The sequence below is a fragment of the Indicator indicator genome, chromosome 16, assembly GCF_027791375.1.
Source record: "Indicator indicator isolate 239-I01 chromosome 16, UM_Iind_1.1, whole genome shotgun sequence".
NCBI classification, from domain to species: Eukaryota; Metazoa; Chordata; class Aves; order Piciformes; family Indicatoridae; genus Indicator; species Indicator indicator.
The window spans coordinates 15,000,942-15,028,460 of NC_072025.1; the positions used below are offsets into that span (position 1 = coordinate 15,000,942).

At 52.1% G+C, this 27,519-nt stretch overlaps 1 protein-coding gene across 1 annotated transcript in view; it reads left to right on the forward strand.

Moving 5' to 3' along the window:
- The window catches only part of ITGA11 (integrin subunit alpha 11), a 62,936-nt gene that overhangs the window by 4,780 nt on the left and 30,637 nt on the right, over positions 1-27,519 (forward strand). Inside the window, exons 4-9 of the mRNA XM_054387737.1 lie at positions 1,099-1,210; positions 19,014-19,123; positions 22,287-22,378; positions 23,268-23,382; positions 25,643-25,770; positions 27,326-27,474. Of these exons, the coding sequence (XP_054243712.1) occupies positions 1,099-1,210; positions 19,014-19,123; positions 22,287-22,378; positions 23,268-23,382; positions 25,643-25,770; positions 27,326-27,474 (706 nt within the window). The remainder of the gene's footprint in view (positions 1-1,098; positions 1,211-19,013; positions 19,124-22,286; positions 22,379-23,267; positions 23,383-25,642; positions 25,771-27,325; positions 27,475-27,519) is intronic.

The window sequence follows — 27,519 nt, forward strand, 5'->3', positions numbered from 1 at the left end:
CCCAAGATTTGCTCCTGGGCAAGCAAATTGTTCATGAAGATTGACCCATGTGGGCTGTGAGAACTTGGCTACCCAGAGCTGGGATGCCATGGGCAGGGATCCTGCTCCCATTGTCTTGCAGGAGGAGTCCTCCTCTTGAGCAGCCTTGGGGAGAAAACTAACCCCGAAACTCATCCTGTCCATGTTTCAGCATCCACCCCTGGAAGGGGACATCCCCTTCCAGAGTCACCTCACCCTAGCTCCTGTTTCCCACCAGGACAGGGGGGGCACATCTAGCGTGGCCACACGTTTCCTATGTACTCCCATCCCATGGTCCCTGTTGTGGTCCATGAGAACATGGTGGTGGTGGCCATCAAAGCATTGCAGAGCAGCATCACCCACTGCAGAAAGCTTGAGGAGATGACAGAGAGGAGGAGGATGCTCTTGTCTCCCCTCCCCATACCCAGCCTGGCTTCAGCTGATTCACTTTTTCTTTTCTCATAAATCAGAAACACACTTGCTGGGGTGGAGCCCCTTTGCAGGTGGGCTGAGGACCTCTAAACCCTAAATGAACCACCTTAAAGCTGCAGCCCTGGGGCTGGCTACTCCCTGAGGGCTCAGAGATGAAGTGCTGGGTGACTGCAAGTGAGGTGGAGATGTCCTGCTTTAGATCTTGCAGCCTCCTTTCCATCAGGGTGGGCTGTGGGAATGCTGTGCCACAGAGCTGCTGTGATGGGGTAAAACCACCCCTGCTTCATGTAGGACCTTCCTGGGGCAGGTTATTCCATTTGAGGCAGCAGTGTTCCCAGGATGGCTGAGGTTGGAGACACCTTTGGGGCTCATCTAATGCAAACCCTGCTCAAGCAAATTATTCTATTTGAGGCAGCAGTGTTCCCAGGATGGCTGAGGTTGGAGATACCTTTGGAGGTCATCTAGTGCAAGCCCTGGTCAAGCAAGGTCACCTGGAACAGGTTGCTGTGCCAGTTTGGGGTTTGAATATCTCCAAGGATGGAGACTTGCAACACCTCTTGATCTTTTTGGTTTCTGACCACTGGCAGCCTGTTTTCCCCCTACCATCTCAGTACCTTGGCTGATGGAATCCTCCTTTTCTCTCCTCAGGGTTCAGTGACACCTTCAACATTGACACCAAGAGGCCCAAAATCATAGCTGGCTCCAAGGAAGCCTATTTTGGCTACACTGTGCAGCAGCATGACATTGGGGGCAAGAAATGGTGAGTGAGCTCTCAAGGGAACCACATCTAAAGCAACCTGCCCAGCATGCTGAGCATCTCCTCCTGCTCCACCCAACCACCTGTGTGGGGTGAGCAGGGCTGGGCCTCCAGGGGAAACTGAGCTTTGCTCTTGGTGATGCTGGTGCCGAGCCAGCATGGGTGAAGTAGAGAGCAGAAGTCCTTTTCCTTTCAAAACTAAAGGAAAAGGAGTGGAGGTGGAGGACACCAACATCTTTTGTATTTCATGGCTGTGAGTGTATGGAGGGTGCTGAGCTCTGGTTCCTGCCTGGTGACTTCTTGGTGGCAGGTGCCATGCTTCAGGCAGGTTCCTGGTTCCCTGGAGCCTCTCAGCTTCCAACACTTGTTGGAAACCCATCTGGGTTTTGGGCTGAGGCCATTTCATATCATTTCCACCGAGGAGCTGTGGTCTGCAGAAGTGCTCAGACCTGCCTGGGTCCATCAGGAGTGCAAGATGAGACTCAGATGGGCTTTGCTCAGGTTTTGGGTTTCATGGCAGGTTTTGCTCCTCATCTGCATTGATCCCTGCTGGGGGATCCTTCACAGGTGTTGGCAGAGACTCCTTGGTGCTCTCCAGGAGCACATCTGGATGTTGCAGTGATAAGGACAGCTCAAAAGCTCCTGAAATTCCCTGCAGCTTAAACACTGCACAACTGAGGGAGCTGCCCCGGGGGTGGATGAGAGCCAGGCTGAAGGCAGCTTGCAAACACCAAACTACTGCAGGTGGACACCTCTGAAATTCCAGACCAGGACCTGCATTGGCCTTGTTGGTTCTGGTGGTGGACAAGGGGCTGGGCCCCATCCTGACACCTCAAGCTGAGCTGAGATTTCACTGCAAAGAGCAGGGGGGGTTGGCTTTGACCTCAGGTGCCATCAGCATGGTTTGAAGCCTCTCTGCTCATTGCTTCTGTTTTGTTTAATGGATGGCTGGGGACAGCCACCCAGGCAGGGTGTGGAGAACATCTGAGTCCCAGTTTCCTGCAGGAATTGTGTGCTTTTCCCAAATGGTTCCATGCATCCAGTTAAGGGAGTGATGCTGTGTTGGGTATGCAGGAGCCCTCAGGGTGCTCCAAGCTGCATCCTGAGGAACAATTCAATCCATGGTGATGTTGCTGCTCTCTGGGTCACTGTTTCCTTCTGCTGTCCAGCAGAGACTTGAGTTAATACACACAAAGCTTTGAGTGGTGGGATAAGGCTCAGCTTTGTCCTCTGGGATAGGCTGGGAAGAGAGGGGCCTGACTGTGGTGCAGCTGCCTCTGCCCCATTGCAGAGATGGGTCCTGAGCAGGTATTTGAGCACCTGGTGACCCCTCCAAGGTCCAGAGACTCACATCTTCATGGCAGTGATGAGCTTTTCCACTGCTCCAACTCTAGACCAAGCTCAGGGCTGCTTATAGCCAGATTTGAGACTCCCTAGAAGCATGACCATGCCAGATACCAGAGCATCCTTGCAGGTGGACATCTCTGTGGTCCATGAGCAGATTTGCATGCAGCAAAGAGCTTTCTCCTAGAGCTGGCCCTGTGTTGGCTCTGCTGGGGACTGGGTGGTATCTCAGGATGCTGTTCATCCTTGCTATCCAGGAACCTGAGCTATGGGACTGTTTTCCAGCTGGCCAGCTTACACTTGACAAGCCAGAAGCCAGGAACATCTGGCTTGGGACACAGTCCTCCACCCTTTCTGCTTGAGAATGTGAATAGTTACCCAAAGGAATGCTGGGTTGGGGGGGTGGGTGAAGAATTTTAGGCAGCCTGACAACACCAGTGCTCTTGGCCAAAGCCACCAGAGCATGTCATCAACAGGGCTGTTGAGCAGTTCCAGTAAATAAAGCAGATCTCTGCTCCACCCCCTACTTGAGACCTGAGTGCTGATGGCTCGTGGGAACAGATGATGTTGCTCTGCTTGGTGTGAAGCCTTCCATCCTCCCCTTCCTCCACTCAGTGCTGGAGCATGGCTGGGTGGCACCTTATGCTTCATTTCAAAGGGGATCTCAGGCCCAGTCTGGAGTCTCCATCCCACACCTGAGCCCAGGAAGAGTCTAGGTGTGTCTGCAAGATGGTAGGATGAGGACCATGCTGGTCTGATGCTTCAGACCTCTCCAGCTCTTCGTATTTGCACAGAGCTCTGCAGTGCAATATTTTCTGCCAGGAATGGATCCAAACCCCAAAAATTTGGTGGTATTTGTGGTGGCCTCTGCAAGACAACCTCTCTGGGCAGCCTGCTCCAGGGCTCCAGCACCCTCACACCAAAGAATTTTCTCCTGTTCAGATGGAACCTCCTGGTTGCCAGTTTGTGCCCCTTGCCCCTTGTCCCATCACTGGGCATCACTGAGAAGAGTCTGGCCCCATCCCCTTGCCCCCCACCCTTGCTGAGCACTGAGCAGATCCCCTCTGGGGCTGCTCTTCTCCAGGCTCAACAGCCCCAGGGCTCTCAGCCTTTCCTGCTCACAGAGATGCTCCAAGCCCCTCAGCATCTTTGGAGCCTCCACTGCACTCTCAGGTAGTTTCCTGTCTCTTTTGAACTGGAGAGCCCAGAACTGGAGCCAGTACTGAGTTACACTGTTTTAGGCATGATCCTGGCTACACCTCACCAAAGGAACCTCAATTCTCATGAAATTTGGGTACTCTTCTGCCTTTTTTTTTTTTCCCCTCATGCCTTCAAGCTGCCACCATCACTGATGAGGTGATCCAGGACTTCCCTGGTGACCAGCAAAGGGAGGGTTTCTCCTCCTTTTCCAGTAGGTCACTGGAGCAAAGACCAGCTCACTTTGCCTCTGCAGTCACACCAGATCCCAGCCTGATGGGGGTTGGAAGGGACCTCCTGAGATCACCCAGTCCAGCCCTCCTGCTACAGTAGGGTTTGGACCTTCTTAGATCTGTCCTGCCAGCACCAGGCAGGACACAGTTGTAGCTTTCTCTTCTCTTGGTTCCTCTGCATGCAAAATATGCAAATCCTCCACGTGGAATGAGTGTCTGTGTGTCCAGAAGCACAACGTCCTCCAGGATCTGCAATTATGGGGAACAAAATATCTGTTAAAGATGCTGCTCAGAACGAAGCCACCATGACTCACCCTGGTTAAAGGAGAAATGACTGAGCTGACAAAACATCTGTAGCCCAGACTGAGGATGTATAGAGTGAGCAGGGTAATGATTGTGCTGAGCTGCAGCCAACCCCAGGAGCTGGCAGGAGGCAGAAGAAATGGAGATGTTAAGATGAAACCCCGAGCTGGTGTGTGAGGCAGAAGCCAGATGAGCATCCTTGAGGAGTCCAATAAACCCCAGTGAGGTGCAGAAGAGCTCAGAGAAACTAAATTGTTCTCTCAGAAGCATGGAGGGATGGTTCCAGCAACGTGCAGGGACCCAGCTGCCAAACACCAAATGTGGAAGCTGAGGACTTTGGCACCTGTCCTTCTGTCTGAAGCTTTTCATGCTGCTTTTGGCTGGTGGGGATGGTTCCAGAAGGGTTTCAAAGCAGCTTTCATGTAGGTATCCATATGTAAAGGTACATTTGAGTGTGTACAAACATGTCATCTCTTCCAGATATATTTTTAGTTGGGACTGTGTTCCCCCTTCTCACCTTGTGAGGAGGGAGCCAGATCATATTCCTGTGGGGGTTGCAACCTCAACCCTGATAGTGGAAAATGTGGGAGGAAGGAATTCAGGTTATTAAATTCCAGGGGAAAAACCACTTGGATCTATACTACTCGAAAAAAAAGAGAACCCAAAACCCCTCCTGGATTTGTGGAGTGGGTTTTTTTTCTGCTCACTGTTTTCCAGAGCAGTGAGTGGCTTTCAGATCTTCCTCTCAACACCTTCTCTCCCTTCTTCATTAAGCTGGAGGTGCAACCCAAGTGGCTTCACCAAGTATGTGAGTGGAAAAAATGACAACAGGCTCCTGAAATTCATCCTAAGGTGGAATGAGGCTTTGTTCAGTTGGAGTCAGGCAGTGGCTGCCTTGTCCTAGAGCGTTCCCAGTGCAGGCAGGGCTAAGTGGTGCCTGGTGTGATGGCCTCTGAGCATCTCCAGTCCTCAGGTTGTGCATCTTGGGAGAAATGAGGAGAGGCTGAGAGACCTAGAGGTGCTCAGCCTGGAGAAGAGCAGCCTGTGAGGGGATCTTCTCAATGCACAGCAAGAGAGAAAGGCTGGGGGGCAAGAGGATGGGGTTTGGGATCTTTTTCAGTGGTGCCCAGTGACAGAAGAAGGGTAAACAGGCACAAGCAGGAACCCTGGTGGTTCTGTATGAAGATGAGAAGAAATTTTTTTTGGTGTGAGGGTGCTGGAGCCCTGGAGCAGGCTGCCCAAAGAAATTGTGGAGTCTCCTTCTGTGGAGAAATTCTGAACCCACCTGGATGTTGTGGTTCTGGGCAAGCTGCTGTGGGTGCCCCTGCTTTAGGATGGTGCTTGGTCTGAATGATCTCCAGAGGTCCCTTCCAACCCCTTTTATTCTGGGATTCTGGAAAACCTGGGTGGAAAGGGAAGCTCCCCATGGTGCTGTGCTTGGACAAAGTGGCCTGCCAGGAGTTTTGGTAGAAAGAGAGGTTGTTAAAAAAACAAGGAAACATCACCATGATCGTGGTGTTGACACGAAGCAGGGAGCTGGCTTGGAGCTGCTCCTCTGCCCCATGTCACACTTTGGTTTCTGCAGTTTTGGGGGTATTTAAGTTGTGAATTGGATGAGCCCAGGCAGGTTTGTTGCTGTGGATGGATTTATCTGGGGAAGATAAGTGTGTTCAAGCATGTAAAGAGTTTCCACAGATGAGACCTCCAACTGTGGACACTCCCAACCCCGTGCATGCTCTTCTCATGCTGCTCCTGGCTGTTTGTGGAAGAAAACCAAACTGTGATCATGTTGATTTGGGGGGGGTGGGGGGTAATGTTCTTGGAAGTCAAAGATCATGGGGAAAAAGGGAGAAAGGTACACTCCCTCTTTAATCTCCTAACTGCCTTTCTTGATGGCTCCACATCAAGCAGGAGCTCTGCCTTTTCCCATGGAAGGCCAAAAGAACCTGTTCCCTCCTCCTCCCACAGGAGGACACACCAACCACTTCCCTCAGCTTTCCATTGCTCCAGTACAGAAGCAGGAGAGGGAAAGTGGGTCAGGGGGTGAGTTTTGCCTCCCTGGGGAAGGCAGAAGCAGCTGTGCTGGTCCATGCAGTGAGTGCTGGGACCGCTGCCCCGCACCAGCTTGTGTCTGTGGATTGAGAGTTTCCAGCTATGCAAAAAATGAAGCTTGAGAAGAACTGGCTGTGGAAGAAAAACCCTGGGAATAAACATCCATTAGCCTCCAGAAGCTGTAAAAATAATAAATCCAGCATTCCCAAAGTGGCTGAGGCCAGGGCTTCGCTGATGCTCCTGGCAGGGTGGCATGGCTGGGGAGCAAGTCCTTGGCTGTGCTGGCAGCTGGATAGGCTTCAGGGTTGAGTATTTTGGGTGCTGGATGCTCTCTAGCTGCTCTCTTCCTCCTGAGGTTGTGTCTCGTGCTGTTCCACAGAATCCCAGCATGGTGGGGGTTGGAAGGGACCTCTGGGGATCGTCCAGTCCAACCCTCTTGCTAAAGCAGGGCACCCACAGCAGCTTGCCCAGCATCACAACAGCCAGGGGGAGGTTTGGAGTCGTGCCACAGGAGGAGACCCCACTTTGCAGCAAAGGGGTGTTGTGAGGTCTCAGTGTAGGGTTTATCCCCTTGTAAGACTCCTCTAGTTCCCCACCACCCTCAGCCTTGAAAGCACCCCAGGGGTCACCTCCCCTTCCGAGGGTGCCTGGAAGGGGGCAGTCCCAAGCCCCCCATCCCCACGTCTGCTTCCAGCACAGACATGACGTTGCCAGTCTGAGCTTAGCCAAAGGGAAAAGGAGGAGGAGGGAGAAGAGAGGAAGGGAAGGAAAAATAAAAAAAAAAAAGGGCTCTGCTGGGTGGATTTGAAGCTGTAATTGTGCTGATCTGGAAAAACAGTTGAAGGGCTTTGCTATTTCCCTACTACTGGGAGCAGCTTTCTTGGCTGGAATTCTCCTGTGGTTTGGCCAGGACCCCAGAGCCTGGATTATTTTGGTGAAAGGGGACACAACTGCAAAGCATTCCTGCAGCATGGGGCTCATGTCTGCTCCCAGTTCTCCCTCCCACCACACAGAGTCTGCAGGCATGGGTTGGGTGTAGGGTGCTCTAGCAGCCCACCCCATCTCCTGTGTTTAGGGGCTTGTCCCTTTGGGGGCTTTTTGTGCACTAAATCCCATAGGCTGTGATTTTAGCACTGCTGGGCTGCTCAGTAGGTTGCTTTAGCTTTGTCTGGCACCTTTCAGGTTTGCCCTGGGGGACATGGGACAACTAACATCCCTGGGGCTGATCGTAGAATCACAGATTCAGCTCAGCTGGAAGAGACCTTGAAGATAAGAGGAGATTTAGACTGGAGATTAGGTAGAAATTCTTTCCAGTGAGGGTGGTGAGACACTGGAACAGGTTGCCCAGGGAAGCTGTGGATGCCCCTTCCCTGGAGGTGTTCAGGCTATGCTGGATGGGGCCTTGAGCAACCTGATCTAGTGGGAAGTGTCCCTGCCCATGGCAGGGGTTTGGAACTAGATGATCTAAGGTTTAAGGTCCCTTCCAACCTAAACCATTCTAGGTGCCTGTGCCACCACAATAGTTGTGCTGGGAACTATCTATAGCCTCATTCATGAAGCTCTCCATGGTGGAAGGAGATCTTGCTGCTTCCAATCCCATATTGCTCACCCATCTTTAAAAGACCTTTGCAACCATGTCTCCATTATTCAGGGTTAGAGGCTTGATTCTCTTGGCTCAAAGCACTGAAGGCCTCAGATTGCACCAGGGGAGGTTTAGGTTGGATGTTAGGAACAGTTTCTTTCCTGCAAGAGTGGTCAGGCAGTGGAGCAGGCTGCCCAGGGAGGTGGTGGAGTCACCAGCCCTGGAGGTGTTCAAGAAACCTGTAGATGTGGCAGATGGGGACGTGGATTTAGTAGGTATGGTGGTGTTGGCTTATGGTTGGCTTGATGACCTTGGAGGTGTTTTTCCAAGCTGAATGATTCTCTGAGGGCAGCTGGATGAAGCTGTGACACAGGTGATGGTGACCCAACGATGCCTCCAACGCAGAAGTGCATGGGTGAGGGAACCCTTCAAGCACCATTAGCTGGTGGTTATGGCTGACTGAGGAAAGCAAGCTGCACCTGGGGAGAGGCAGCACAGATTGATGTTTGCTTTGGAAACCTTCAGAAGCAAGCCAGGAATCACACAGGTCCTGATGAACACATGCAGCCTGCAGAGAGGCTCATCCAGCAGCTCCCCGTGCTGCAATGGAAACCCCTGGCCAAGCCAAGAACTCACTGATGGGCCTCTCCTGTAAACACCTCCTAAGTACAGCATCCTGAAGCAGAAGGGGAAAAATTTACAGCAGAAAAACCAGGGAAGTCTCATTACTGCTGACCACAAGGTCCTGTGAGCTCCTCAGACATGTTCTGCAAGCCGCCAGCTGCTATTTTGAGCAGAGCCTGGTGCTGTCTGCCATGGCTGTGTGATTGCTCGTGGACAGCAGACCCTGCTTCCCTCCTCCTCCTCCTCCTGCTCCTCCTCCTCCTGGGTCCTCTCAGGGCTCTTCCAGCCATGGCTGTGTGATTGCTCGTGGAGAGCAGACCCTGCTTCCCTCCTCCTCCTCCTCCTCCTGCTGGGTCCTCTCAGGGCTCTTCCAGCCATGGCTGTGTGATTGCTCGTGGAGAGCAGACCCTGCTTCCCTCCTCCTCCTCCTCCTCCTCCTCCTCCTGGGTCCTCTCAGGGCTCTTCCAGCCATGGCTGCATGATTGCTTGTGGAGAGCAGACCCTGCTTCCCCCCCCCCCCACCTCCTCCTCCTTCTTCTTCTCCTCCTCCTCCTCCTCCTGCTGGGTCCTCTCGGGGCTCTTCCAGCAGCGTGGCAACATGTCGTGGGGGGAGATGGCCCCACAGGTCCTACCCAGCCATGGGAGGAGTTTGCAGATGTGTGGTGGGAGCAGGCTGTGTAATTAGGAGTGTCCAGAGCTGGCTCAGTGCAGTTGTGTTTATGTTCTGGCTTGCAGTGAGCAGGTTTGATATTCTCTTGGTGGTGGTGGCAGATGGGCAGCCTCCTGCAGGCGCTTCCCCAAGCAAGAAGGGACAGAGATTTAGACAAGATATTAGAAAGAAATTCTTTCCAGTGAGAGTGGTGAGACACTGGAACAGGTTGCCCAAGGGGGGTTGTGGATGCCCCCTGCCTGGGGGTGGTCAAGGCCAGGCTGGATGGGCTGGCAAGAGAGGTGTCCCTGCCCGTGGCAAGGGGGTTGAAACTAGATGATGTTTAAGGTCCCTTCCAGCCCAAACCATTCTACAGTTCTATGATCTTCTTCCCCCTCAATCCCAGTCTGTGATGTTGACCCTTTGGGTGCTTCACCTGCTGTGGATTCTGCTTTCAACAGCTCCCAGGAAACTGTTGTCCTTTGGCAGTTGATTGCATTGAGCCAACGTCCCTTGGATGCGCTGCTGGAGGAGGTGAATCTGTGAGGTGGGGATGAAGCTCACATCCAAGGATGGGTCAGGGTTTGGACCTGGTTGTCTGCTCCAGGCACTGCAGGGTCAGTGGGACCCAAACCAAGTCTGTGGTGTGCCCTGGGGTGGGAAATGGCTTCAGCCTGACTGAATGTGAGGCTGGAGCTCTGCAGCTGCTGTCATTTGCAGGTTGTCTAACTGGGGTAGTAAGGGGAGCACTGGGAGACTTAGCTCTAATGTTTCTACCAGGAATGCTTCTACCAAAGGGGGAGTTTATCACTGAATTGTTGAGGTTGGAGGAGACCTTTAAGATCCTCAAGTCCAGCTGTTCACCCAGCACTGCCAGGTCACCACCAAGCCATGTCCCTCAGCACCACATCCACACAGCTTTGAAAGCCCTCCAGGGATGGTGCTACACACAGGAGAGAAAGGTGTGGGTGTAAGAGCTGTGGTTGGGGGGCACATCCTCTCCTGGATGGCATCACTGGGGGACACTGTCCCTCACAAAGGGTGGGGGAAACTTGACACAGATGGTACAGTGTTTGGGCACTGCCAAGGGATGGCTCTGGGTTCAATAATGCAACAGCCATCAACTCAGACTTCATCTATCAGACCACATCAGAGGTCTTCTGGTGCTTGGCCACAGCTGTTTGCCCCAAATATGTGTTTGTGGTGGCCTTTGGTCACCAGCACATGGGCAGACCTTGCTTGGAGCAGGCATCTGCCCATGCAAGGTGATGGGCTGCTCACCATCAGCAGAGCTGTCTTGTGTTCAAAGATCAAATAATGGCCAGAGACTGAGAAAATAATTTGCTAGAGGCTGTGCAGAAAGCTGCTGTCAGCCCAAGAAGTCACTGTCAGGTCCTGTGCCACCATCTCATTGACTCCTCCACCATTCCTTCCTCTCCTTGGCCTTCCACTAGGTATTTGTTTTCTACCCTTGCCAACACCAATCAAAAACCATTTCCAAGTCCATTCCTCTGTCACACTCCCCCCGAGGAGCACTGATCCCATTGAAAGTTTTCCACAGCTCAACTCTCCTTTTCCTGAACCTCCTTAATCACTTCTTCAGCCAGGTCCATCTTGAATAAATTAAGTGCAAGTGAATTTTGCTTTGCAGGAGATTAAGTGTCCCATTGATTGGAAAATGCTGTGAAAAGCAGGGCTCCTTCTCTGCTCTTCCCTAATCCCTGCATTCCCAGACCACCAACAGGACATACCTTCCTCTCCTCCTTTTTTTTTTTTCCATTTCATCAAAATATCTTCAGGCTCTTTGTGACCTCTCTGTAAGGAATTTCAGGGAAGTCTGCTTGAGATGGTGGGGGGGGGTATTATTTCCCAAAAGAATCAGGAATTTCTTGGATGTAAAAAGGCTGAGGGGGTCTTTGGTGTGTGGGATCATCAGGAATATGAGGTGAGGGGCTGAGCGAAGATGTTGATCATGGAGTCACTTTGGTTGGAAAAGGTCTTGAAGATGATCAAGTCCACCCATTCTCTAACTCCAAGGCTGGAGCTAACCCATGTCCCTCAGCAGCAAACCTCTGCCTCTTTGAAACACCTCTGGAGACAGGGATTCCACCACCTCCCTGGGCAGCCCATTCTAGGCTTTGGCAACCCTTTCAGTCATGAATTTTCTTCTGATATCCTCTTCTAGTCTCCTCAGTAGAGTTGTTTTTTAATTTCTACCTATTGCCCCTCAAGTGCTGCTGGATTTTTCCTGGTCTTTTTCCAGCCAGGGTTGTAATATTTCTGGGTCCTTACTCCCAAAAGGGCATTGAGATGCTGGAGCAGGTTCAGAGGAGGACACCAAAGCTGGTGAAGGGTCTGGAGCAGGTTCAGAGGAGGACAACAAAGCTGGTGAAGGGTCTGGAGCAGGTTCAGAGAGGGCAACAAAGCTGGTGAAGGGTCTGGAGCAGGTTCAGAGGAAGGCACCAAAGCTGGTGAAGGGTCTGGAGCAGGTTCAGAGGAAGGCACCAAAGCTGGTGAAGGGTCTGGAGCAGGTTCAGAGGAAGGCACCAAAGCTGGTGAAGGGTCTGGAGCAGGTTCAGAGGAGGACACCAAAGCTGGTGAAGGGTCTGGAGCAGGTTCAGAGGAGGGCAACAAAGCTGGTGAAGGGTCTGGAGCAGGTTCAGAGGAAGGCACCAAAGCTGGTGAAGGGTCTGGAGCAGGTTCAGAGGAAGGCACCAAAGCTGGTGAAGGGTCTGGAGCAGGTTCAGAGGAGGACACCAAAGCTGGTGAAGGGTCTGGAGCAGGTTCAGAGGAGGCAACAAAGCTGGTGAAGGGTCTGGAGCAGGTTCAGAGGAGAGCACCAAAGCTGGTGAAGGGTCTGGAGCAGGTTCAGAGGAGGGCAACAAAGCTGGTGAAGGGTCTGGAGCAGGTTCAGAGGAGAGCACCAAAGCTGGTGAAGGGTCTGGAGCAGGTTCAGAGGAAGGCACCAAAGCTGGTGAAGGGTCTGGAGCAGGTTCAGAGGAGGGCAACAAAGCTGGTGAAGGGTCTGGAGCAGGTTCAGAGGAGGACACCAAAGCTGGTGAAGGGTCTGGAGCAGGTTCAGAGGAAGGCACCAAAGCTGGTGAAGGGTCTGGAGCAGGTTCAGAGGAGGGCAACAAAGCTGGTGAAGGGTCTGGAGCAGGTTCAGAGGAAGGCACCAAAGCTGGTGAAGGGTCTGGAGCAGGTTCAGAGGAAGGCACCAAAGCTGGTGAAGGGTCTGGAGCAGGTTCAGAGGAAGACACCAAAGCTGGTGAAGGGTCTGGAGCAGGTTCAGAGGAAGACACCAAAGCTGGTGAAGGGTCTGGAGCAGGTTCAGAGGAAGGCACCAAAGCTGGTGAAGGGTCTGGAGCAGGTTCAGAGGAGGACAACAAAGCTGGTGAAGGGTCTGGAGCAGGTTCAGAGGAGGACACCAAAGCTGGTGAAGGGTCTGGAGCAGGTTCAGAGAGGGCACCAAAGATGGTGAAGGGTCTGGAGCAGGTTCAGAGAGGACACCAAAGCTGGTGAAGGGTCTGGAGCAGGTTCAGAGGAGGACACCAAAGCTGGTGAAGGGTCTGGAGCAGGTTCAGAGGAGGACACCAAAGCTGGTGAAGGGTCTGGAGCAGGTTCAGAGGAGGACACCAAAGCTGGTGAAGGGTCTGGAGCAGGTTCAGAGGAGGACAACAAAGCTGGTGAAGGGTCTGGAGCAGGTTCAGAGGAGGACAACAAAGCTGGTGAAGGGTCTGGAGCAGGTTCAGAGGAAGGCACCAAAGCTGGTGAAGGGTCTGGAGCAGGTTCAGAGGAGGACACCAAAGCTGGTGAAGGGTCTGGAGCAGGTTCAGAGGAGGACAACAAAGCTGGTGAAGGGTCTGGAGCACAAGTCTTGTGGGGAGCAGGTGAAGGAACTGGGGTTGTTGAGTCTGGAGAAAAAGATTCTGAAGGGAGACCTTCTGGGCTCTCTACAACTCCCTGAAGGCAGGTTGGAGCCAGGTGGGGGTTGGTCTCTTCTCCCAAGGTATAAGCAGTAGGACAGTAGGAAATGGCCTCAAGTTGCCCCAGGGGAGGTTCAGATTGGACAGGAGGAAGAATTTCTTGGCCCAGGCTACCCAGGGCAGTGGTGGAGCAGGGCAATGAGGTCTCCCCTCAGCCTCCTTTTCTGGAGGCTAACCAACCCCACTTCTCTCTGCACAGGCTGAGCTGAAGCTCCTCAAGTATTTCCACCCCCAGCCTGGTTTCCCTTTTTTTTTTTTTAGATTGTTTTTTTCCCAGGATGAAAGTTAAAAATACCTCCTCAGACACGTTGCTCTGAGCAGTCTGCCCTTTCCACATTACATCCCTCCTTTTTTTTTGTCCTTCTGGCTTTGCTTTTGTTTTCCCCAGCAGCACACATGAAAAGGCAGGCAAGGGAGGGCTCGTTTGGTTCTCATTTTCTTTCAAAGCTTCCTTCTTTCTTTCTTTCTTTTTGTTTTTGTTTTTGTTTTTTTTTTTTAGCCAAGCCATGAGGCAAGGACTTTGCTGTTTCACTCTTTGCAAAGAACTTTGCTTGGAGAGCATTAGCCTGGGACTGAGGGGTAGAGATTGCAACCCTGCCAAGAGGACGAGGAGGGAGATTTGAGGTGACCCAAGAGTGAGTGGGGGGAGAGAGAGGATGGAGCTGGAGGTGCTTTGGTTTGGTTTGGGTGAGTTAGAGGATGTGGGATGGACTTTTATTTTCTTTCTCATACCCTCAGGATTTGAAAGGGGCTGCAGGAGAGCTGGAGAGAGGGACTTGTTTCAAAGGCATGCAGTGAGAGGATGAGGGTGAATCACAGAATCACAGAACTGCTGAGGTTGGAAGAGACCTTTGGGGTCATTGAGTCCAACCACTCTCCAAGAGCTCACCACTGCTGCTAAGCCACTGCCACTAACCCACAGCCCTCAGCACCACAGCCATGTGGCTTTTAAACACCCTCAGAGATGGTGACTCCACCACCTCCATGGGCAGCCTGGCCCCCTGCCCGAGAACCCTCTATGGGAAGAATTTTTCCTTAGTATCCAACCTGAACCTCCCCTGGTGCCACTTGAGGCTGTTCCATCTTGTCCTGTCACTTGCTGCCTGTGAGAAGAGACCAATCCCCACCTGGCTCCAACCTCCTTTCAGGGAGCTGTAGAGGGTGAGGAGGTCTCCCCTCAGCCTCTTCTTCTGAAGACTGGCTTCAAACTGGAAGGATCTCAGTTTAGACTAGACATTAGGAAGAAGTTCTTCCCCATAAGGGTCATTAGGTCTAGGCTGGATATTAGGAGGAAGTTCTTCACACAGAGTGATTGCCCATTGGAATGTGCTGCTCAGGGAGGTGGTGGAGTCATGTCCCTGGAGATGGTCAAGAGAGGACTTAGTGCCATGGTCTGGTTGATTGCTTAGGGCTGGGGGATAGGTTGGACTGGATGATCTTGGAGGTCTCTTCCAACCTGGCTGATTCTATGATTAGGAACTGGAACAGGTTACCCAGAGAAGTTGTGGAGGCTCCAGTCCTGAGAGTGCTCAAAGCCAGGTTGGATTGCTCTTGGAGCAACTTGATCTAATAGAAGGTGTCCCTACCCATGGCACAGGCTTGGAACTAGATATCTTTAAGGTCCCTTCCAACCCAAACCATTCTAGGACTCTACCATTATTTTTTTCTAAGGAGATAAAACCTTTCAAGCACAGGTTTGTGACCCACAAAGTAAAGAAAGAGGTTTGGAAACAACCTGCTAGGTGGGGAGCAGAGCAATCTCTCTGACAGGCAGCTCCAGGGAACACTTCCAGCATCCCAGCACCTTCCAACCAGCTGGAAAAGCCTGTTCCTGAGCTGCCAAGTTTCTGTGAGAATCTGACAGCTTCAGCTAATTGCTCATCTTGGTTTAACTGAAAAGGGAAAGCGATGCCATTGTCTTTGGGAGCCCCAGAAATCTGGCTTCATGAGCTCCACCACCCTGCTGCATTCCTGGCAGTGACTGGAAATGGTTGGGCTTGCTTTGAGCTTCCAGCCCTGAGGTAAGGGATGGGCAAGCTGGGGAATGGGTGGTTTGCCCTCAGCATCATCTTGCAGCTGAAAGAGATGCTTTGACCTAAGATCTGCTGGTCCTCAGGAGTGTTTCATGGGTTGGGGGATAATATTAAGATGTGAATATTAATTTCATGGACAAGCAAAACTGAATATGGGCAAGCAGTGTGCCCAGGTGGCCAAGAAAGCCAAAGGCATCCTGGCCTGTATCAGAAATGCTGTGGCCAGCAGGAGCAGGGAGCTGACTGTCCCCTTGGACTCAGCTCTGGGGAGGCCACACCTTCAGTACTGTGTCCAGTCTTGGGCACCTCAATCCAAGAGAGATGTGGAGGTGCTGGAGCCAGTGCAGAGGAGGGCAAGGAAGCTGGGAAGGGCCTGGGGAATAAATCTGATGAGGAGTGACTGAAGGCGCCGGGGATGGGTAGTTGGGAGAAGAGGAGGATGAGGGCAGACCTCATGGCTGTCTACAACTACCTGAAAGGATTGTTTAGCCTGCAGAAGAGGAGGCTCAGGGGTGACCTCATTGCTGTCTACAACTACCTGAGGGAAGGTTGTAGCCAGGAGGGGGTTGGTCTCTTCTCCCAGGCAGCCAGCAGCAGAACAAGAGGACACAGTCTCAAGCTGTGCCAGGGGAGGTTTAGGCTGGAGGTGAGGAGAAAGTTCTTCACAGAGAGAGTGGTTGGCCATTGGAATGTGCTGCCCAGGGAGGTGGTGGAGTCACCATCCCTGGAGGTGTTCAAGAGGGGACTGGATGTGGCACTTGGTGCCATGGTTTAGTGGTCATGAGGTTTAGGGTGACAGGTTGGACTTGGATGATCCTTGAGGTCTTTTCCAACCTTACTGATTCTGTGATTCTGTGATAGGACATTGTGGAGAGGCTGGTGCTGGTCCCTTCTCCCAGAATAGAGCAAGAGGGAATGGCCTCAAGCTACAACTGGGTGGGTTTAGACTGGACATTAGGAAAACATTTTTCAGGGAAAGAGTGGTCAGGCATTGGAATGTGCTGCCCAAGGAGGTGGTTGAGTCACCAACCCTGGGTGTGTTTAAAGGTGGTTTGGGATCTAACTTAGGGGTGACCCATGTAGAGTAGGGTTGTTGGTTGGATTTGGTGATCCTGAGGATCTTTTCCAACCTGTTTCTGTGATTCTGTAATGGGAAAGTCTCTGATAGGATTTTTCTGTGGGGTGAGGATGGGGGACAGGATGGATACATCAAGCTGGAGCTGCTCTGAGAAGTTCATGTTAAATCCTCTTCAGGTTAAAGTCTTCTTGAATTAGGAAATGTGGATACCACCTCTGAGTGTCTCAGCTTTTATTTCTTTCCATCCTCGAGGTTTGTTGGGTTTTGTTGTTTTTTTTTTTTTTTTCTCTTCCTCTCCTCCTTTCTCTCATGGAACAAGTGGTAGGACAAGAGGAATTAGCCTCAAGCTGCTCCAGGGGAGGTTTAGGTTGGATGTGAGGAAAAATTTCTTTACTGGAAAAGTGGTCAAGCATTGGAACAGGCTGCCCAGGGAGGTGGTAGTGTCACCATCCCTGGAGATGGCACTTGGGGACATGGTTTAGTGGGCATGGTGGTCTTGGATTGATGGTTGGAACTGATGATCTTAGAGGTCTTTATGGTCTTCATGATTCTATGATACTATTCCCCATCTTCCACCTTCTCCTCATCTCTGACCATCAGCATCCATAGTGTGGTAAAGACCAGAGGGACACAAGCAAAGCCTTGGTACAGAGCAGAGAGCAGGCACCCTACTTTTCTGAGCTCCTGGCTGCTACTGAGGACATCTCCAGATGGTTATTATTTCCCCCTAATAAATCTTCTCATCAGCAGGAAGTATTTCCTTAAGAATCCTTCATCGGCTTGGATCCTGGAGCTTTTCCTTTGGTGAGCAATTCCATTTCACAGTGATGGAATTAAAGGAGGAGTGGTTTGTGTCTTTGTAGAAGCACCATCCCTGGTCTAACAGGGACCATCTGTGCCAGCAAGGGTGGCTTTGCCAGCTGCTGGGCAGGGTGGTGAAGAACAAAAGAAATCTTGTTTTAATCTGGTGATCTGCAGAGGTCCTGGTTATCTGGTGGTCCAGGCTTGGATGGTTGCACCCAAGGATTTAGATTTAGGATTTAGAAAGCAGAAGATCCATGAGGCAGATTTATTTTGGGCTAACACATTGAGAGCAGAAGACTCCAATCAGTTGTGGTTGGGAGCATTTTTGAACTGGCCTGGAAGGAATGGTCAGATTCCTCAAGTCCTGCTCTCCTCCTTCTCCTTTGCTTGGCTGGTTTTGTACTATTCTGGTCAAGACCACAAGAGAAAAAAAAAAAAAAGTGAGAAAAATGTTTGTGATGTCCCAGATACATCCTGACTAGTGGCCTGCATCCATGGTGGTGGCAGCTCCTCTTCATGTCAAGAACAGAGATGCCCAATGTCCTCACCCACCACTGAGCTGAGGATCCCAACAGATTCTCATCAGTGAGCAGCCCCAAGCTGGGGCAAAACTCCTGGAGATTCTTTTTTTTTTTTTTTTTTTCTTTTTCTTTTTTTTCTTCTCCCCCCAGATTCTTGGTGGGGAAAAATTCCCTGAGGATGCCAATGTGAGCTGGCATCACTGCTAGAACTGAGAGCAGCCCTGTGGAGAAGAACTTGGATGTGCTGATGGTAGATGCCTCCCATTCCTGGAACCTTTCCAGGCCAGGTTGATTTGGGGCTGTGATCAACCTGCTCTGGTTCCAATGTCTCTGCTGTCTACAGAGATTAGATGACCTTGAAAGGCCCCTTCCAACCCAAGCCAGTCTGGGTTTTCATGATTCTGCAGCAGCTCCTTGCTCCTTTGGAGTATCCTTGGGCAGGATATGGTTGGAGGAAGGAGCTGGTGGAGGCAATCTTGTCATGAGCAGGTGGTGAAGCAGTGGTGAGAAGGGACAGCTCCGTGTCCCCATGCCCTGGGGCCAGCTGAGCTCCCACAATAACTCAGACGGATGCTGAAGGTTTTGTTTTGGTGCTGGCCCTGAGCCAAGGTGACAATGGGGGTCCCTTGCTCCTCCTCACACCACCAGATGGTTTTGCAGACCTCACTCCCTGCCAGACATTCCTTCCTCCCTCACATCTGATGGGCATCGATTCCAAGCAGCAGTGAGTCATCGTCCCTCGCTTACTGCTGCTGTCATGGGAAGGGAAAGCTGAAATGATGCTTCTGGTGCTTGCACCAAGCCAGGAGAAGGATGGTGTTCCACCAGAAAGGGACCCCTGCCTGACACCTCCTCACCCATGCACTGGGGGTGTGGGCTGAGAATCATTTATTGCCCTCCAGCAGTGGCTGTGGGTTTGTTCTGCCACCTCCAACAGAATCCCAGCATCCCAGCATGGTATATGATGGAAGGGACCTCTGGAGATCATCCAGTCCAACCCCCCTGCTCAAGCAGGGCACTCACAGCAGCTTGCAAAGCATCACAATGGCCAGGGGGGTTTGGAAGCTCTCCAGAGAAGTTGACTCCACAACCTCTCTGGGCAGCCTGCTCCAGGGCTCCAGCACCCTCACACTGAAGAAGTTTCTCCTTCTCTTCAGATGGAACCTCCTGGGTTCCAGTTTGTGCCTATTGCCCCCTTGTCCTGTCACTGAGCACCACTGAGAAGAGTCTGGCCCCATCCTCTTGCCCCCCCTTTATCTCTTGCTGAGCATTGCTCAGATCCCCTCTGGGGCTGCTCTTCTCCAGGCTCAGCACCATCAGGGCTCTCAGCCTTTCCTCCTCCCAGAGATGCTCCAGGCCCCTCCCATCCATCCTCACTAACAGACTCCTCTTTCCCACAGGTTGGTGGTGGGAGCTCCCTATGAAACCAATGGCCAGCAGAAGACAGGGGATGTCTACAAGTGCCCAGTGACCAGTGACAGCCACAGCAACTGCACCAAACTCAACCTAGGTACTGCACCCCCAGGGGCAACAAGGGCACTTGGGCATTTTTACCATGGGGCTTTTTATCACTGCTTTGGAGTGTGGTGATGGACCTTCTGCATTGTCCAGATTGTCCCCCAAAGGAGGCAGGACTGCATGTTCCAGGAGGCCTTCTAGATAAGGAACTGTTTCAGGTGTTCATTCTTTCTAGTGAGGGTGGTGAGAAGCTGGAACACATCTCAGGGAGGTTGAGGATGCTCCATCCCTGGAGGGGGTTCAAGGCCAGGTTGGATAAGCCCTTAAGCAACCTGGGCTAGTGGGAGATGTCCCTGCCCATGGTAGAGGGGTTGGAACTAGGTGGTCCTTGAGGCCCTTTCCAACCCAAACCCTTCTAGGATCCTGTGACTGCTGTCACTCCTGGTGCTGAGCCTTGAGCTACGTCAGGGTTAGCTCAAGCAAATTATTTGCTGTAGCTTAAACTGGTTTGTGAAGTGACCAAGAGAGACATCAATTGATCATGGTCCCACCGTGGTGGGGTTTGCAGTCCTTCTCCAGGGGATGCTCAGGTGATGTGCCCACCACAGCAGGTTCCCTGGGGGCAGCCAAGTTTGGGGCAGGGTTTAATGGCCGTGGTGGTCTTGGGTTGATGGTTGGGCTCAATGATCTTGGAGGTCTTTTCCAACAGAACCAATTCTATGATTCATCCAACCTCCACCCATGGCTTTGCTACTTGGAGAATTACCACCCAGCCCCATCACCCCCAGACCCCATCACTGCCATCACAGGAGGAGAGACCTCAGGGGTGCTCCAGTCCCACAAACATCCCCATCCCACCTGCCTAGATGGAGACAGGGAGTTCTTTCTTGAGGTTTCTCAGGCTAGCCCAGCACCAGCTGTGCTGACAGAGCATTACCAAGACATCTGGATTTGCAAGTCCCCTTTGCTGCCCAAAGTGGTCACCCAACAGGCATGTCCTTGTCTTGGTGAGGAATGGGAGAGCTGGGGACTTTCTCATGGTCCTGAGGAGCATGGCTGGGGTTGGGGGCCAGGTCTGGGACATTTTCAGGCTGGAGCACAAGTTCTCACTTTATTTTTCATCATTATGAATTGAAACTATCCTGGCATTCTACCAGAGCTGATAAGAGTGGAGGAACTTTGGATCATCTGCAGTATTTGATTGATTGCCTCCAAATCTTTTGGGTGGTTTTTAGCATTCTTTTTTTTTTTTCCCCTTTGGTTTTGGGGTTTGGTTTGTTTAGATTTTTCTCTTTTTTGTTGTTTTTTTTTTGGGGGGGAGGTTTTTTGGGTTTTGTTTTTGTTATTTCCTATGAGAACCTCAAGATTCTTCAAGGAAATAAATCTCTTGTTGGGTAAATTAGAAACTCCTAGTTTATTTTTTTTCTTTTTTCCCCTTAATTGATTTGTCTAAACAACATGATCCCCTCAGGCCATGTGAGTAAAACCAGACATGGAGATGCCCTGGGTGGAATGGCAACCTGGCAGCAGAAATGACCATAGCATGGAAAGGCACAAGATGATAGGCACCAGGGCTCTGCCCCTGCCCTTCCCATGTGGAGCTGGTGGGGAGCAAGGTGCAGGTCCTGGTGTGGTGGAGGAGCTGGTGGGGAGCAGAAGCTGGTGGGAAGCAGGAGGAAGGAGCTGCTGATGGGGAGCAGGAGCTGGTGGGGAGCAGAAGCTGGTGGGAAGCAGGAGGAAGGAGCTGCTGGTGGGGAGCAGGAACTGGTGAGGGGCAGGATGCAGAAGCTGGTGGGGAGCAGAATCTGGTGGGAAGCAGGAAGAAGGAGCTGCTGGTGAGGGGCAGGAGCTGGTGGGGGGCAGGAGCTGGTGGGGAGCAGGAGCTGGTGGGGAGCAGGAACTGGTGAGGGGCAGGAGGAAGGAGCTGCTGGTGGGGAGCAGGAGCTGGTGAGGAGCAGGATGCAGGAGTTGGTGGGGAGCAGAATCTGGTGGGAAGCAGGAGGAAGGAGCTGCTGGTGGGGAGCAGGAGCTGGTAAGGGGCAGGATGGAGGAGCTGGTGGGGAGCAGGAACTGGTGAGGGGCAGGAGGAAGGAGCTGCTGGTGGGGAGCAGGAGCTGGTGGGGAGCAGAATCTGGTGGGAAGCAGGAGGAAGGAGCTGCTGGTGGGGAGCAGGAGCTGGTGAGGGGCAGGATGGAGGAGCTGCTGGTGGGGAGCAGGAGCTGGTGGGAAGCAGGAGCTGGTGGGAAGCAGGAGGAAGGAGCTGCTGGTGGGGAGCAGGAGCTGGTGAGGGGCAGGATGCAGGAGCTGGTGGGGAGCAGAAGCTGGCTGGGAGCAGGATGCAGGAGCTACAGTCGCTGGGTACCTGAATACCAGAGCAGGGTAGGGAGTTGTCAGCACCTGCAGCCAGCATCCTGGAAGATTTAAAAGGTTGGATAAATCCCTTTTTAAATCTGAGATGAATGCAAGCAGTGTGAGAGGAGCAAGCTCGGGGTGAGAGCCAGAGCTGACCCCCAGGGATGAAGTGAGGGATTGCTGAAGGCTCAAGGGGTCCCTTGAGCTCCAGGTTGTAGTGCTCAATTTAAACCTCAGTAAGAGATTCCTCAAGGTCAGGGGCAATGAAGGCAAGCCCTCAGTTCTACCATTCATTGCCCAATTTTCTCCTTCTCAGACCAAACAGCAAAGTGGGGAGCCCTGGGTGGCAGGGAGCTGTGTGTCCCCTGAAGTGGAAGGATGGTTGGGTCAGACAGCATTAATGTCACAGCTCAAATGACTTTTGGCCATTAGCAGAAAGCCAGGACTGCCCTGGGGGCTGTTCCCAGGTTTTGGGCTGTGACATGAGAAACGAAAGCAAAGCACAAAGACAAATCAGCTGCTAAATGTTTGCTGGCTCAGCAGTGGAAGATGAGATGCTAGAGCTTCTCCAGGAGGTTTCTGCCTGATGATTGGCCTCATGAGAGATGTCACCTCTGACTCTCAGTTGGGTTCCCTAGAAGTCCTCTCCCTTTCTTGGTTGTGGTATCAAAAGAAAACAAACAACTCTTATCTTGCCAGCTGCTTCCAGCAAAAAGCCAAAGCAAAAGCGCAGAGCTGGCAGAGACAACTCCCCTCTGGCGTTCAGCTGGCTTCCCCTTGGCTCCAGGGATGCCAGGGAGCACCGTGGGGCCAGGGGCTGGCTGCCCAGCATCCCTGTCCCTGACCACATCCTCTCTCCACAGGACGGGTGACGCTCTCCAACGTCTCGGAGAGGAAGGACAACATGCGCCTGGGCCTCAGCCTGGCCACCAACCCCAGGGACAACAGCTTTCTGGTGAGGACCCCGGGCCTCAGCACAGCCCAGTCTGCTGCCATGGGGAGGTCTCTGCATGGCCATCAGCATGCAGAACCTGGTGCAAGTCAAGCTTGGTCAAGGCATCCAGACATTGCCCTCTGTGTGCTTGTGTAAACGCTGTGTGCACCACAGGGCTCAGATACCTCACCTTCCATGGGGAAAAGGATGCCAGGGGAGAGGACAACCTGGAAAAGCAGCAATTAGAGGGTGGAAGTTCTTCACTCAGGTGCTGGAGCAGGTCCAGAGAAGGGCAATGAAGCTGGTGAAGGGTCTAGAGCACAAGTCTTGTGAGGAGCAGCTGAGGGAACTGGGGTTGTTCAGCCTGGAGAAAAGAAAAGGAGGCTGAGGGGAGAGCTTCTGGCTCCCTGCAGCTCCCTGAAAGAAGGTTGGAGCCAGGTGGGGGTTGGTCTCTTCTCCTAAAGAACAATTGATAGGGCAAGAGGAAATGGCCTCAAGTTCTACCAGGGGAGGTTTAGGTTGGACATGAGGAACAATTTCTTCCCTTTGAGGGTTACCAAAGCCAGTCTCAGGCTTGCCAGGACAGCGGTGGAGTCCCCATCCCTGGGGATTTTTCAAAGCCATGGAGATGTAGTGCTGAGGGCCATGGTTTTGTGGTGTCCTGGCAGTGCTGGGTTAACAGCTGGACTTGATGATCTTAAAGGTCTCTTCTAGCCAAAAAAAAAATAATAATTCTATGATTCACTTTGGGCCATGGTGGTGTTAGGTGCATGGCTGAACTCAATGATCTTAGAGGTCCTTTCCAACTAAAACAATTCTGTGATTTCTGTGACTCTCTGATGATTCTATGACTCTAAACTCATCCCTGATGTTTGTTTCCCTCTCTGCCCTCCTCCCTTCCCCTCCCCAGGCCTGCAGCCCACTCTGGTCCCACGAGTGTGGAAGCTCCTACTACACCACGGGCATGTGCTCCCGAGTCAACTCCAACTTCAGATTCTCCAAGACAGTGGCTCCAGCTCTGCAGAGTATGAGAAACAATCTGCCCTGAGGCTCTAACCCTGCCTTTGAAGTCAGAGAGATTTTCTGGTCCCTAATCTCTTCAGCCCCATTGAGAAATCAAAGCGATGTCAGTGGTTGAGCGAAGGCAAGAGCAGAGGAAATGGTTGCAGGGAAGTGATTCCAAAGTGGGGGGGGGGGGGAGGGGGATTACATCCATGGACATCTGGAAAAGGTTTTCCTTGTGACTGACAGCTGGAGAAAGACAAAAAACACCTTATTCTTCCAAAAGCAGGAGTAAAAGTATCCTGAATATTTTATCAGCGCAGCTAGGAAGGCAAAATAGGGAAGGAATTCAGAGCTTGGCTGCCCAGAACAAAGAACTCATTGACTGAAAGCTGACTGCTTTGGCCCAAATTTGTACATTTGGCTAGGTGATTGTGTTTTGAGGTATGAAACTGAGCTTCCTGGCTTCTGCTGTAGCTGCTCAGAAAGTGCAGAAGCCTGTCCTGCACCGTCAGGGCGTTGGAACAGGCTGCCCAGGGAGGTGGTGGAGTCACCACGCCTGGAGGGGTTTCCAAGCTGCATGGATGTGGTGCTGAGGGCCTTGGGTTAGTGGTAGTGGCTCAGCAATAGCAGAGTGGGATTGTGAGCTCTAGGTGAGTGGTTGGACTTGATCATCTCCACGGTCTCTTCCAACCTCATGGCTCTATGATTCTATGATCAGGCCTCTCAGGAGGTCCTCACCAGCTCTTTTAGTCCATCACCACTGGGTGTCAATTAATTCTTGCAGCATAGAGGAGAGTGTGGGGGAAAAGGGACTCTTAGGGAGCAAAGAAGTAAATGCAGAGCCCACCACCACCTCCTCAGTGTCTCATTCCTCTCTGTGGCTGGGAGATGATTTCAGGTCTTCCTGCAAAGGGTAATTGGGGTTTTAGAGGGAAGTTGGTTAATGAGCTGAGTGTTATCAGTTAGTGAGTGGGATGCAGAGGGTCATCTTCTCTCTCTGGGGTCTGAGATGAACTTCTTTTAAGGGTGCTGGAGCCCTGGGGCAGGCTGTACAGGCAGGCTGTGGAGTCTCCTTCTCTGGAGAGGTCACAAACCCTCCTGGTCATTGTGATGCTGGGCAAGCTGCTGAGGGTGCCCTGCTTGAGCAGGGGTGTTGGATGGGATGATCTCCGGATGTCCCTTCCACCCCCTACCGTTCTGTGGTTCTATGATTCTGTGGTGGCACACAGCTGAGGACCACAGTGATGAAGTGATCCACTTGTGACTCCAGCCCATGGATGCATTAACCCATGAATGCCCACGGCAGGTCAAAAGAGCAGAGAGTAAGTTCAGCACCTTCTGGTTTTCCAGTACTTCCCATACCTGATGGGAACCTGCCAGAAAGCTGGAGAGGGACTTTTTACAGGGGCTTGTGGTGCTAGGATGAGAGGCAATGGCTTTGAGCAGTAAATGGGGAGATTGAGACTAGAGATTAGGAATGAACTCTTCACAGTGAGGGTGGTGAGACACTGGAACAGGTTGCCCAGGGAGGTTGTGGATGCCCCCTCCCTGGAGGTGTTCAAGGCCAGGTTGAGTGATGCCTTGGGCAACCTGGGGTAGTGGGAGGTGTCCCTGCCCATAGCAGGGGAGTTGGAACTAGATGATCTTCAAGGTCCCTTCCAACCCAAACTATTCTGTGGTTCTGCAGCTTTTCTGTTTCTATTCTAAAACAAAAGCAAGACAGAGAGACAACTCTGAGCAATTTTCCTTGCTAAAAAGCAGTCGACTGCTTCAGTCCTTCACAGCTCATCCTGCTGGGCTCAGCCCTGGGGTCCTTGCTGGGGCTTTTGGCTGCCTCCTCACTGAGGATTTCCTGGGGAGGGGAGGAAATGCCCAGCTTGCCTTTGGATGGTGAGTAGAAGGCAGGGCTGAGGAGTGACTCAGGGGCAAAGCATTGCTCTGCGGGAGGGGCAGAGGTTGGATCCTGCCTGCAGTGGGTCAGCCTTTGAAGTATGCAACTAGATGAGAGAGGATAAAAGTCTGAATGTGAATCAGGAAAGACACCACTGAGTGTTATTCTTAGAGTGTTCTGCAGTCTCTTCTCGGCAGAGAGGAAGCTTGTGGCTTCTCCCTACCTTACTGAAGCTCAAAGGTATTTAGGAATGATTGAAATGAGGGCTCTTGGGTTTGGTCTTCAAACAAATCATCATTCCTCACCTGGCTGCAAGGAGTGAAGCCATAAATCTCCTCTTTGCAAGCACTGCCAAGCTCTTTCAGTAACACCCTGCCTGTTTTTCACAGGGTGCCAGACCTACATGGACATCATCATAGTCCTGGATGGATCCAACAGCATATACCCTTGGGTTGAAGTTCAACACTTCCTGATAAACATCTTGAAAAAGTTTTATATTGGCCCTGGACAGATACAAGTAAGTCTGCACACCTCTTGTGTCCCCTTGTGTCCCCCCAGCCCCTCTTAGGGCCTTTTTCTACATCCCCTTTTCTGCCAACGTGCTCCCATTTGGCCTCCAGCTTCTCCTAAATAGTCCTTCAATATCTGGATTTTAGATCTGAGCCCATGGGGAAAAAATGGCCACATTTATATTCTGATGGAGGAACCAGCACCCCACACCCCAGCCAGGCATGGGGAGGACAAGAAGTTGCCTATGAGCCAGCAATGTGCCCTCATCACCAACAAGAAAAATGATCTCATGGGGTCTGGGAAGAAGAGTGGGGCCAGCAGGTTGAGGGAGGTTCTCCTCCCACTCTACCCTAGTGAGGCCACAGCTGGAGTAGTGGGACTGGTTCTGGGCCAACCAGATCAAGAGAGACAGGGAACTACTGGACAGAGTCTAGTGGAGGCTACAAAGATGTTGAGGGGACTGGAAGAGGAAAGGCTGAGAGCCCTGGGGCTGTTGAGCCTGGAGAAGAGCAGCCCCAGAGGGGATCTGCTCAGTGCTCAGCAAGAGATAAAGGGTGGGGGGCAAGAGAATGGGGCCAGACTCTTCTCAGTGGTGCCCAGGGACAGGATGAGGGACAATGGGCACAAAGTGGAACCCAGAAGGTTCCATCTGAAGATGAGGAGAATCTGCTTTGGTGTGAGGGTGCTGGAGCCTTTGAACAGGCTGCCCAGAGAGGTTGTGGAGTCTCCTCTGGAGAGCTTCCAAACCTACCTGGACATTGTGATGCTGGGCAGCCCCTTGTGGGTTGGACTGGATGGTCTCCAGAGCTCCTTTCCAGTCCCCACAACGTTGAATTCTGTGATGAATTCGTACAGAAATAGAGAAGCATTGCCCTGTGTGGAGGCAGTTTGCTCCATCTGAGAAGAGCTCTCCTTCCACTTCCTATTAGCTATCACAAGACAATTTGGGCATGGATTTGGACAGGGATATCCTCAACAATCTGCACAAATAATCCCTTGTTGGGCCCTATCTGGAGATGCTCTTGGTCCCCAGTGGGTCACAGAATATCTGCATCACCCTAAATCTTTATAGCAAGTAAAGAATGACATTGTAGTAAGGTGGAGGTCAGGCTCTTCTCCCAGGCAACCTGTGACAAGACAAGAAGGCACAGCCTGAAGCTGCAGCAGGGGAGGTTTAGGTTGGGTGTTAGGAAGCACTTCCTCATGGAAGGGGGAATTAGACACTGGAATAGACTGCCCAGGGAGGTGGTGGAGTCACCATCCCTGGAGGTGTTTAAGGCAAGATTGGATGTGGCACTTAGTGACATGGTCTGGTCGATGGGGTGGTGTTAGGTCATAGGCTGGACTTGATGATCTCAGAGGTCTACTCCAGCCTCAATAATTCTGTGATTCTGCGAAAACTGAGCACTATCAGTGGTGCCACAGAGGGGAAAGTGGAGCAAAGGGGGGACCAAGGGATTGCTTTTTAATGGTGGTTGCTATTTCATTTGGTTTGTTGCGTTGTAGGTGCTCGGTGCAGGGAGGGTTGTTGGTGTCCTTTGTGATACTCCTTTAATCCCTAGGTTGGAGTCGTCCAGTATGGAGAAGATGTTGTCCATGAGTTTCACTTGAATGACTACAGGTCTGTAAAAGATGTGGTAGCAGCTGCCAGTCACATCGAGCAAAGAGGAGGCACAGAAACCAGGACTGCCTACGGGATAGAGTTCGCTCGGTAAAACTCGCTCATCCTCCTCTGCCTCCTGATAACCACTTGCAA